The sequence below is a fragment of the Lasioglossum baleicum genome, chromosome 3, assembly GCF_051020765.1.
Source record: "Lasioglossum baleicum chromosome 3, iyLasBale1, whole genome shotgun sequence".
NCBI lineage: Eukaryota > Metazoa > Arthropoda > Insecta > Hymenoptera > Halictidae > Lasioglossum > Lasioglossum baleicum.
In genome coordinates, this window is record NC_134931.1 from 4749904 (window position 1) to 4762934 (window position 13031).

General features: G+C 35.4%; 2 protein-coding genes across 5 annotated transcripts in view; one reads left to right on the forward strand and one right to left on the reverse strand.

The window, feature by feature from the left end:
• The window catches only part of LOC143221866 (chymotrypsin-2-like), a 29125-nt gene extending 16717 nt beyond the window's left edge, over positions 1-12408 (forward strand). The window contains exons 1-5 of one of the 3 annotated variants that reach the window (XM_076447469.1): positions 8924-9494; positions 9734-9887; positions 10843-11104; positions 11289-11429; positions 12111-12408. In XM_076447469.1, coding sequence (XP_076303584.1) covers positions 9443-9494; positions 9734-9887; positions 10843-11104; positions 11289-11429; positions 12111-12359 — 858 coding nt within the window. In that variant the 5' untranslated portion in view covers positions 8924-9442 and the 3' untranslated portion in view covers positions 12360-12408. The other 2 variants (XM_076447470.1, XM_076447468.1) reach the window with 2 other exon arrangements.
• Positions 197-12485, reverse strand: LOC143221864 (uncharacterized). Of its 2 annotated transcripts, XM_076447464.1 has the most exons (12): positions 12346-12485; positions 12083-12273; positions 5823-6036; positions 5389-5673; positions 4720-4993; positions 4359-4566; positions 3805-3989; positions 3025-3220; positions 2749-2961; positions 2014-2253; positions 874-1068; positions 197-773 (listed from the first exon to the last, which is right to left on the reverse strand). In XM_076447464.1, the coding sequence occupies exons 3-11, from the start codon at positions 5975-5977 to the stop codon at positions 917-919; spliced, it is 1908 nt and encodes a 635-aa protein (XP_076303579.1). In that variant the 5' UTR covers positions 5978-6036; positions 12083-12273; positions 12346-12485; the 3' UTR covers positions 197-773; positions 874-916. The 2 variants fall into 2 exon arrangements, with proteins under 2 accessions (XP_076303579.1, XP_076303580.1); XM_076447465.1 differs by having other exon boundaries at positions 12097-12408.
• Positions 12486-13031: the final 546 nt, after the last annotated feature.

Here is a 13031-nt window from a genome sequence, read left to right on the forward strand (position 1 = left end):
GTTAGTACTTTTTTATAACGAATGTCCAGCTGCATCGATTGATGTATTAAAAAATACCTCATTCCTTTAAAAAGAATATCGACGACCTTGAAATCTTGTAAATAAATGACCTTGAAAATTTTTTCCCTTACACCGTTACATGTGGCCCTTCAAACAGTGTAACTTTGTCCTAAGAAGTTTTTTTGTACAACGAAAAGTAACGGAGATATTTAGGTGTTCTGTTTCTTCGGACTCACCCTGTATAGTGCAATACATTGACACAATTTGAAGGAGCATTTTAAGGACAATGTGAAAATAAGCCGCGTCGAACGTAGCAAACGACAGCGCATGTAAACACTCGGATCGCGCGGCTGAAAATGTACTGTATGCCATCATAAACCAGGTAAATACAGTTCAAATTATATCGTGTTTAGAGTCACTTTAATTAGAAACATGCTACTAGTAAGTTGATGAAAGTCCCATACAAAAATAATGAAAAATAAAGATATATCCGACGCTTTACACTGTTCGGCGACCGAGCTTCTCGGCAGCTCGCGAGGCCCCCGCAGTGGAGGGGGTGTTCCTTTTTTCTTAGATCGTACAGTTCCCGTTTCCTTAGATCAAGGATTTACTGTATATGTACAGTGAAAATTATATTACTCAAATAGATCCTTCAGCATGTATCGATTTTATTTTTAATTAAATAGTTATATACAATGTTCTTCCAAAATTCGACACCGTCTTCTTGTAACTATACGCCTTCCAGCTGAGACTTCATACATGTATAAAACAGCCTGTAATCGATAATAATACATTAATATATATCTGCAATTGTATACTTGTAATTTTCTGTTTAACTCTCAAACGTTCTTGATCCTGCGAAATGCATCTCACCTATAAGCGATAGTCGACTGTTCGATCGAGTTAGCGTGTATTTTTAATTAATATCTATTATCTCTGGCATAAAATTTCCGCATTTCGGGAATCCCGCTGGCATGGGCGGTAAATCTGATTGGTTCCCAACACGCATAACCATTTCCATACCGCTTGCTTGATGATAAACGAAATGACAATGTAACATCCAAAATCCTTGAACAAGAAAACCCGAGGATCAGTCTTTACGAAAACATGGTGAAATAATGACTAAGGGAAACTTTCGACAGCTATAATTAACTTATCACGTGCTATCAACACGGTCGAATAGTATGATTGTGCAATTATTGGAGGTCAGTAAAACGAGATCTCAGATAAAGAACACCGTATTCCAATCAAACCTGCATAGTTTTCTAATACACATGATATATCAATAGAATCGGCAGATTATGATATTGTCACACCATGATTACGACAAATGGACATTAATAACAATAGAACGCTTGCGAACTTTTGTCACAATTCTTTTCAGCACGTTGCTCATTCAAGAAGGCTCAGATTTTTTAGAATCTCTATTATTTTAAATAAACGAATTAATTGAAAATGGTCCAAGTCAAAATTAATTTTAATAATAATTATTACGATATTGTGAAAAATGAACCGTTAGATAGTGCTTGGTATTTCAACATTATATGGAATTCATTTAGTATTAAGGAGGCCGTCTCCTAGCAGATGACGGTCGCGCGTGAACACTCACACACCGCTAGAGTACACTCACACACCGCTAGACCACCTATACGTACGCGAGAATTGCTAGGATCAGGGAAATGGGTTCTGATTTCTCGATAATGCAAGGACGGGGGTTTTTATTAGTCAAAATCGCTAGATTGAGCTTTTATCTAGCGATTTTGACTAATAAAAACCCCCGTCCTTGCATTATCGAGAAATCAGAACCCATTTCCCTGATCCTAGCAATTCTCGCGTACGTATACGTGGTCTAGCGGTGTGTGAGTGTACTCTAGCGGTGTGTGAGTGTTCACGCGCGACCGTCATCTGCTAGGAGACGGCCCCCTTAATATCCTTTCTCCTTAAATATCTCGAAACAAGAAATATATGACCTAGACCGCTTTTATAATCATAGGCACAAATGTCAATATATACCTGGGTTATTAGCATGGAATCGAACTATAGCAAAACCATTATTCGGCACGGCAATAGTATCTTTCTTCGGTGGATCAATCAGATTTCTTTCTATCTGATTGTTTGCGTCAAGCTGCTTCACGTAATCGACAGTTATATCTGCAGTAGCATTGTCACAGGAACCAAGTGGTTGTCCCATACTGACGACGTAGAACGCATATCCGTGCAAATGGATAGGATGCTCTATCCCCGGTGCTTGAACTATAATTACAGTAGTGTATAGTGATTATTTTTCAACCAATGTTGATTTTTTAGAAGACTGTTCCTAAAAGCACTAAAAAAAATAGAACTTTGTTTCTATTATTCAAGAAGTTTTGTAATTGGATGAGTAGTGGTTCACACCGATATATCCGACCCCCGATTATGCGACAGGTTTACACTTTACACTACTCGGCGACCGAGGCAGCTCGAGCTTCGTGGCCCACGCGGGGTATGCCCCGCAGTGGAGTGGATATTCGTTTTTCTTAGATCGTACGGCTACCATTTTCCTAGATTAAGGTACTCATACCGATTTAACTAGATCTTACTGTAAGGTGAACGCATCACTATCAAGTACCTAACAATTTTTTATTAGTAACGCCGATCGCTACTACGAATGAAATAGATGAAACGTGTGTAAAACGCAAAGTCTTCTCCACGGGTCTGACTCGACATTATACGACAAGAGGTTAATGCAAAACGTAGTCAATTACTTACACTCATCGACAAATATTATCTCTACGGTAGCGTTTAACTGAACGTCGATCACATGCGTGCACGAGCAATTCGCGCTACAGCCTTGGGGCAAATGATCAGCATCGCAAAGTTGATCTTTCGGAAGGTCCTCCAATTGAGATAACATCGGTGCAGGGGCATTGTCGTAAATGATCCCGTTCATTAGTTGGGCAGCGAGGTGTATCGGTATTGGAACTGCATACCCAGAAAGAACGTTAGAATTACACCGCCGATGTTAGTCTCACGCGAAAGACTTACCTAAAAATTTATTGTACGTGTTAGGTTGAAAAAATGTTTCTTGATCAAAATGGATGACAGCTATAGGTAAGTAAAATCTTTGGTCCGGTTCCGCCTCCAAAAGAGTTACATCCGTGGGTTCAGCATTTTTAAGTTGATTGACGCAAATTGCATCTTCGACCGCAGCCTCGCAATTGCCTGTTGTTGGATTCAGTACCTACAGATGTCGGAAGGATTTTATTATTTTAGAGAATAAGTAATTAAATTCTGAAAACTCACACCTTTCTGTTTAACCGATAGCGCTAACCTTATTTCTTCCAAAATAAATTATCACAGAAAGAATTTCCGCTCTTAGTTAATGTTCACGGTGTATTTCTCATTTTAGATATCGAACGTGATAATTAGACCGTGGATATTGTGCATTTGTGATTCAAATAAGTAGATAGAATGTAAAATAGTAAAAATATTTGAAAAATTCGAACATACCGCTGTGATATTTTTAGCTGATTGGAATTATAGTAGAACCTCGCTCGTTGCCATATTGTTTATTGCGCAGAATCCTCGTTCGTTGTATAGTAGCGGTCCCCACCACGAGTGCTTCGAAATTTTGGAACTCGTGGTGGTTATTGTGGTGGCTACGTAGCAAGAAGAGCGACGCTACGAATTACTACCACTGTCGGTGCACAACCTCGATTTTCCCGTTTCGTGCATCAAGCGAGATTCTACTGCATTAAGCATGCAGACAATTTTTATTCTGCTCGAAAATTCGCAGTCCAACGATAAAAATGAGCCACGACTTACGATTCCGGTGGCAAGTCCACCATCGTAAGTAGGCTCCTCGGTAAACGGTGTTGTCGACGCATTAACGTATTGCAGTATGGCTAACTGCTGAATGCTATCTTCATCACACTGTTCCAACCCTCGCAGTTGTATCCAGTATGCTCCAGGCGTTTGATCCGTATTTATTACAAAATCGTATCGTTCTCCTGTGGAAACCGAAATATGAAAAGTAAAAACGAGCATTGTTATCAGTTCCACAATGATAACGACGGTAACTATTTAAAAAATTGAGGTTGTATCTGTCATTGAAAACAGAGTAAGTCCAGATTTCGACAATTAATATTTAATTATTCCATTATTATGTATAAAGCTTCAATAACTGCAATGTTACTGAAAAATAAACTTGCTCGGTTGTTGCGCTAAGGTCTGCAACTGTTCAGATGTATTTGAATTTCATGGATTTCGGACAACTTTATATTTTTGTACAGCTTTTCATATTACGTAAAATTCCGAATTTTAATCACCTCAATTGCCTTAAATTATTTTCTTGGTGTTAAGTATTTATATCATCATACCTGCATATGAAACGATAGACGACACCGTGACAGGTTTCACGGACTCACCATCTGTCGCTATGACAGTCAGATTGTGGCCTTGAATTGTAAGTTCTCCAGAGCACGTAGCACAGAAAGCGTTAATCATACGGAAACGATAACGTTTATTAGCTTCCACTTGGATAACTTCTAGGGGGGTATCTGTGGTAGCATTTGTACCAATCTCACTCTAGATCATAAAATGTGTAAGTAGGAGACATTTTTTTTCAACGAAATATGTAAGGTCGAACAGAACGTTTATAAAAACGAAACGATGAGTGTTCATTTCGGCCTCTTGTAAAAAGTTAAGGCACATATAATTTTACACAAAGACTAAACTTACCTTATATCTTCCCCTTCCATTAATTAATAGATCATCAGGAAGCTGTTGAGTTATTCCCTCTGTACGACCTGGAAAACGTTCAACAGCGTTTTCAATCATCCAATCGCTAATAAAGACCACATGGTTAGCCAAGTCGTAATCGTAAAGATCGCTATTAGGATCTTCTTCTGCTGGTTCCCGAACAATAAAGCTACCAGCGAAACCGTTCATCTTCTGCAACCCGACATGCGAATGCCAAAAATGAGTGCCGCTGTTATTCGCATGAAATTGGTACCTGTCAGAAATATATAAAAAGTTTTGTTATAAAATAAATGTTTGACTGTAATAACTTGTAACGTGAAATAATTTACTTCTCGGGAAGAAATCACTTATTGTTAGAACATATTCAAAGAATGGATGGCAATAGAAATCGTCGCGCAACACAGCATGCAGTATCATTTTATGAAGTAGCAAGTAACCCTGCCCTTCTGCTATATTTTTCTGGAATATTCTGTTCAATGTGAATATAAGTTTCTTTCTTATACCTGACGAACTTCAAAAAACTCAAGTGCATGGAGAAAGCTATTCCTGATCGTTTACTTGTCAAGAAATACGATTAGCAGTATTTTGTTAACTTAAATTTTGGATTTTGTACAACTGGCATGCACTGTGCGTGTAATCAATGATTACCTAAACGTGTCTCCAGACGGAATCGGGCACTGAGTAACGAATGGTACTCCATCGTAATATTGAGTGCCTTGCTGAAACAATCCGTGCCAATGAACGGTGACATGTTCCTCTAAAACCTTATTTACAACATCAACCACGACGAAATCCCCTAAGCAAACTTGTATACTTGGTCCTGGCATCATTCTGTTCACAGACAAAATATTCCGATTCACTCCGTCGGCTAACACGCACTGGCAATTGGAGCAAATATAGGTACTGGAATCTGGAGTGCAATATTTGCACGCCCTACAAAATTATTTGCAAATTAGTTCATTCATTAACGTTGAAAGATTAACCTTAACGGAACAATTTCACGGGAATCAGAAATTTAGTGTTCAAGTACTTTTTGGATCCACCGTATATAAAAAAATGTAAATCCATATTTTGTTGCTTACTGGCCATAGACAGGAAACCGTTCGACCACGAATTCGTAGTAACAAGTCTTCGGTTTATCCCCCGTGCAGGTGCGTGCACACTCGAGGGCGTTTGATAAAGAAGGATTACTATTCAATACATCATTCATACAGTTTGTCTCGTTTATAGGTGTCATTCCACAGAGTCCAGATACATAACCAGCCACTATGTCCGAGCCCGATACATCGCCTGCACCTAGAATTGAAAATGAATATATATAAAAAAATATAATATTATATAAATTAATTATTTATGGTTGCATGAGCCACTTGAATGGGCTATTAGCGCCCACGTCTTGTGATTCGCAACCTGTCGTACAACTTGGCAACAATACTTTGTAATTAATATGATATTATAAAATATATGTTTTCGCTTTTCAAACGAATTTTATTGAAACATTTACAGTAATTCCTCTTACCATGCCCATAATAAAAAATCGGTTTTGGTTAAGTAAAACGTCTATATAAATAGACCGAATAAACAATATCAAACTACGAATTTAATTTGATTTAATGTAAACTATGTATGTATGAATATGTATATGTATACTGTAATTTACTTCAGTGCAGCAGAAATAGATCTCATTGTCACCTGAGATCTGAAATGCTTAAAGTAAAAAAAAATTTTCGTCTATATTTTATACGTTAACTTCATTCTGTAATAACATTCGAATAAAAGTAAAAAAATGTTCATACCTATAACGAAGATCGCAGTACATATAAGTGCACCCCCGAAGATGTTCATTTTGCTTGTGCCGCAAGAATGCAATTTCTTCCTATATAAGCTTTTTGAAACAATTATTACCCGTTGTTTTCCACCAGAATGTTTGATTTTGACTTAAGACTAATTATTATGATGTAGTTATTTTCTTATCGTTTCATTTCTTCTCCAATGTTTTCTTATCATTTCATAATTCTGATGCAGTAACAGCGACTGCAATTACATTTTCATACAGACACTTTAATCCATCGTATTGTTGCAAGATGCGACACATCGAGAGAGAGTAATAAAAATGTCTAATTTCGCAGATAAAAATGTTACAGATGGATCAATAACACTGTGCAACAGCCAAAACACCTTTCGATGCTCACTATGCGATTCTTATAGAGTTTTCTGCGCTGATTCTGAATCTGCCCTTAATCTTTCTCCTAGACGCACAGTTTTAGAGGAATTTGAGTTTGGAAGGAAGACATATTTTTCGACTTTAAATAAATATTGTGATGTTATTATAAAAGATATTGAATTGTTCTTTACAGAAAAAGATTCTATAGACTTTCCCGAATACAGTGATATCCAATATTAATACATTGTGATTGTTTAAATAATCATTAAAGACGGAGAGACACCACTTTTGCACCAATTTTTGAAGATATTTTTGAATTTATCTCAAAAAGCAAGGGTCCAGCGGAAAATCGAACTATACCACGCGATACAGCAGACTTTTATCTTGAGAAACCACCCTTGCAAGTTTGCAACGTCGATTTTCCGCTGGACCCTTATTTTTGAGATAAATTCAAAAATATCCTCAAAAATTGGTGCAAAAGTGGTGTCTCTGCGTCTTTAATGATTGTTTAAACAATCACAATGTATAAATATTGGATATCACTGAATTCAGTGAAAAGTCTACAGAATCTTTTGCTGCAAAGAACAATTCAATATCTTCTATAATAACATCACAATATTTGTTTAAAGTTAAATAATATAATATAATATAAATAATATAATAAAAACTGTGCGTCTAGGAGAAAAATTAAGGATAGATTCGGAATCAGTGCGAGAAACTCTACATATATGAATCGCATAGTGAGAATAGAAAGGTAAAAAGAATTTGGAATTTGTTGGACGCTGTGTAATCTAAATGCGTATCTAATCTAATCTATACTTTCTTACATTTTTATCAAAACCAATTTTTAATTGTTTCCTGTTAGATAAAAAATATTCGACGATTATTTCGAAAATCTTTGATATTATAAGTACAAATATTTTTTCGACATTTTTACAATTTGGAAGCTTTTTATAATGTAAACAAATATATTCAGTAGAACTGTTCGCAGTCTACTTCATTAATAATAATTAGAATGCGGATTTTATACATTTATGACAAAAATGGATAGGTGTAATTTGAAACAGTAACAAGATTAAATGAGTTTAACAGAGTCGATACACTATTTTTAACATATAAAACATATTAATGAAGAAAATAAATTGTTACTTGGCTTCTATAGATCGTAATTGATGTGTAAAAATTTTATTTTGCATAAAGATCCGCGCAGTCTAATAATAATAAACTGTCTCTAATAAATGCGTCTCAGGAGACCTGAGGCCTTTAAACTTTCTAATAGTTTTCCTCGGTACACAATTCCTTCTCACACAAATTAATAATTTGTCTAATTCAAGTACTATCCCTTCTTCGCACATTTAATTCATATTTCCCAATATATGTATACAGGGTGAATTCGATAAAGCAGGACACCTAAATATCTCCGTTACTTTTCGTTGTACAAAAAAACTTCGTAGGACAAAGTTACACTGTTTGAAGGGCCACACATAACGGTGTAAGGGAAAAAAAAATTTCAAGGTCATTTTTATGAGATTTCAAGGTTATCGATGTTTTTTTAAATGGAATGATATATTTTCGTTAACGTAATGTTGTAGCTGACAAAATAACGAATTCATGCATGTAACACAATATGACCTTCAAATGACCTTCAACCAAGAAAAATGGTATAAATAAAATTCAACGTGTAAGATTCATTGGATGTATTTCTGTTACGCCAAATGTTCAAAAATATTCCCTTGAGCTGCTATACATTCAAATGTATCGCAATACACAACATAATAACAGATTCGGTGTTGACAGGAGGACAATTATGATATGTATACCTTCACCTATACGTTCGTACAGAATCGTGTTTATCCACTACTAATTACTCAGAAGACCTTCTTGCTATCAGATTTCCACAGTTTCTAAGATTTCTCGATCAGTTTATCGATGAACGTTTCACAATGCGAGAAATCTTAGAAACTGTGGAAATTTGCGATACATTTGAATGTATAGCAGCTCAAGGGAATATTTTTAAACATTTGGCGGAACAGAAATACATCCAATGAATCTTACACGTTGAATTTTATTTATACCATTTTTCTGAGTTGAAGGTCATTTGAAGGTCATATTGTGTTACATGCATGAATTCGTTATTTTGTCAGCTACAACATTACGTTAACGAAAATATATCATTCCATTTAAAAAAACATCGATAACCTTGAAATCTCATAAAAATGACCTTGACATTTTTTTTCCCTTACACCGTTATATGTGGCCCTTCAAACAGTGTAACTTTGTCCTACGAAGTTTTTTTGTACAACGAAAAGTAACGGAGATATTTAGGTGTCCCGCTTTATCGAATTCACCCTGTATAAATTCATATTTTCTAATTCATTATTTCATACCTACAAAGAAAGTACACTACAGACAGGAGATTTCTTGGAAAACCAATATATTGCAAAAATAAGATAACGGTTCGATAACAGGTATACAGGTGTATATATATGTTCAATAAGGAATGACCGGAACTGTAACTGTTTCTCAGTCAGTAGCACTATGCACGTGAGAGCTATTCTTTTAATCCTCGGTTGGACTATCGGTGTCCATGGTATTAGTTTTTATATGTATTCTGCAATGTAGCGAAAATTAGTAACGCGGAACCAGTGAATTTATTATTTCGTCTATTGGAATTATTTATTGGATTCTGTTAGAATAATTTTCGTAACTTTTGCGTTTTCTTCTCCTTCGTAACTTTTGCATAATAGCTTGTTTTGAGCGTTGTTTCTTAATATCCCAACAACCTCAAATTATTATAGGCAACATAAAATCAGTTGTGCATACTTCCAGGAACATCGTTAACCCCTCGAATCGTTGGAGGAGGCAATGCGCCAGGAGGAGTGTATCCTTACCAAGCAATGATAGCAAAGCGGGATATCTTTTTATGTGGAGGATCCATAATTTCGGAACACTTCATCCTCACTGCTGCTCATTGCGTTTATAAGTAAGTTTCTACTACAAAGTATGTACCTACATTTATTAAAAATGACACAAATACAGTGGATCCAAAAAGTATTTAAACACTACATTTCCGATTCTCTAAACTCTAAACTCCAAAATGATCGATATTTATATTCGAATAATTTCATAAAAACAAACAGTACAACCATAAGCTTGGACTCAAGATTGGATAAAATCAAGCATGTCCTTATATCGTCAAGTGTACAATTGCTTCGGATAAAAAGTATATTGTTTTCACCGGTTTTATCTCTCAATACTTTCTAGCATTTTGGTGTACAAAATTTTATTTCAGTCATACTTCTACTAATGAAGGAAAGTTTCCTCGCAAAACTGATTAATAATTTTGAATACAAATTGAATAAATACGATTGATTTGGGTCAAATGATTGGAGAAGTTGCGCAACAATTAATATACGAAATTATGTTGCAAAATATTTTATAATAATAATAATATTTTAGTAAACATTGTGCAACATATTACCTAATAGGATACTCGACATTTATTAATACATACAGCCGACAATCACATTTTTTTTTAACAATACGGTACAAACTATTTCCCGTGTAAAACAGTAAATATTTCTTATGGATACCGTAAATACATTTAATGATAAATAATTTATCGACTCTATTAAACGCAATAGATGATTAACGTATGAAATGTCTATTTCATTTGTTAATAGAGTTTCTTTTGCGAATGTAAGAGAATATAATTATCTTTTTACTTTCATACAAATTTCCGTATCGCAATGTGTTGGAATTAAAATGTTGAATGACATTTCCGCTGATATCAGTGATATCATTATCCGTTTCTGTATCTCGTGCAGGTCTCTATACGCATGTTCAAAATATGCAAAACATCTCAACCGATTTTTCAAAATGTACAAAATCTTTTCATTTTGTTTTATTTCTATTAACCATGCAACCTATTTATGCAGACAAAATGCAATCGACTACACCGTGACTGTTGGAACCTATTATTTATCCTCGTCAACGAATCCCGGAATTTCATATCCTGCAAAGGAATTAATTTGGCATCCCAAATACAACAAAGAACAATATCACTATGATATCGGTTTAATAAGGTTGAATGATTGGATTTTATTTATTAACAAACGTATTGAACTAGTCCCTCTTGCATCCGTCTACAACATTACATCGAATGAAATTGCTATTATTACTGGCTGGGGAAGACTTTCTGTAAGTTTATCTACAATCTGATTGAAACGTAAACAATTTTTCCTAATATTTCCAAATTATCGAAATGTAGTTAAACCTATAGTAAAAAACCAGGTCCGATCGGCAGCAACATATGTATAGGGAAAAGTTGTTCACAAAATCGATAAGGAGGACCCTTTTCTAATCCTAAAAATTCTTTCCACAGACAGATGGAGAAGTTCCTTCTACTTTACAAGAAATTAAATTGAAGGTATTACCACAAGAACAATGCGCAGCTATATGGGGCGTGGGCGTAACCGAATCTCATATTTGTACATTTACAAGAGTGGACGAGGGTGTTTGCAATGTGCGTATTACATTAATTATAATAACCGTGACAATAAAAAAACTGTATAATGATTATTGATTTACTGTTAAGCAAAGGCATTAAGTATAAGTATACAGGGTGTCCAAAACCACCCGTCCAGGCGGGTTGTTAACTTCTCAGATAAGCATATTCGGTAAAAATGTTTGGAATAAAAGTTGCAGGGATTAATGGAGGATAATATACTTATATTTAGTACATATATGTACTAAAATGACTGCTAGAGGCCATAAAAATACGTACCGACCTCCAAATAACCTTGAAAATGGATCCAAAGGTCAAATACAAGGTCATGGACAGACATATATGACCTCCATTAATTCCTGCAACTTTTATTCCAAACATTTTTACCGAATATGCCTATCTGAGAAGTTAACACCCCGCCTGGACGGGTGGTCTTGGACACCCTGTATATGTAACGCTTTTCATATTGCAACAATATTTTGCCTAGCAATACATGTGTTTTCGTAAAAAGAATATGTATAGCTATATTTAACTAATATGAATATTATTTTGTCTTTTGTGCATTCAATATACAACGAGAAATCGCTTACCGCGATCCTATTATCTTTATTTGTTGACGATTGTTGAGCATCGAATCAACTTTTTATTTTCTGTAATAGACTGTGCCTTACATTTAAGAACGTACGTAATTCATTTCAGGGTGATTCTGGCGGAGCGTTGGTTGTAAATGGTGTACAAGTTGGAATCGTTTCGTATGGTATGCCATGTGCTCGCGGATCTCCTGATGTGTATACCAGAGTGTATTCTTACATACCATGGATACGTGAACAATTGGCTGGTGATCATATTTTCCTCTCTGATCCTACGAATAGCGCAGCTAACATATTTTCGAAAACGTGGATGGTGATATCACTGGCAACATTAACTTACTTACATTTCTTTGCATAAAAAAGATCTCGTTTTATTTTACATCACGCACATATACCCAGTCAGCCAGACCTGCCTCGAGCAGAAATCGAGCCCATCTGCCGGGCAGAATTCAGGACCGAGCGGCCAGCATTGTGCCCGAGCAGCTTCTGCCGGGGCCGGGCCGGGCCGGGCAGATCCCTGGTCTTTCAGTCGACATATGCGCGCGTAGATACCCGTCCAAAATCGAGCATTTTGCTTACTGGGTAGGTGTAAAAACCATGATTTTGTATTTCTCGTAAAGAAAATCAAACTGTGCAATGTGAAATTGTGAGGACAATTATACGATATGAGGACAAAACATATATCAGCCTCAGACAAAAATCGGTAACAGATTTATTTTGCTTGCAATTATTTAATTAATTAATTTAATTACTTAATTAATTGTTAATAAAAAATTAATTCTAAAACTTCTGTATTAATAAATAATGTATTTATTATTTTTATATACATGTATGAAACACATTATGTATTCGGTTTAAGTGAATAATTGAACGACTGGATTTATTTCAATTTCCATTTTGCTTCAAACAAAAGATAATCTTTCCACGAAATAAATCCCACTATCCCGAAGGAATTGTTCCAATTGAAAAATACCGCTTTATGCAACATGCGAAAAATAACACTATAAAATGATAAACAACTTTTCTTGTG

Bases quoted from the DNA above. Each gene is read 5' to 3' on its own strand.
- LOC143221864 (XM_076447464.1), bottom strand. From the start codon at position 5,977: ATGACACCTATAAACGAGACAAACTGTATGAATGATGTATTGAATAGT. The intron at 3,221-3,804 runs GTAAGTCGTGGC...CGACATCTGTAG, and splicing joins GTGGACTTGCCACCGGAATC to GTACTGAATCCAACAACAGG. The intron at 1,069-2,013 runs GTATATATTGAC...TTCTTGTTCAAG, and splicing joins ATTCCATGCTAATAACCCAG to GATTTTGGATGTTACATTGT.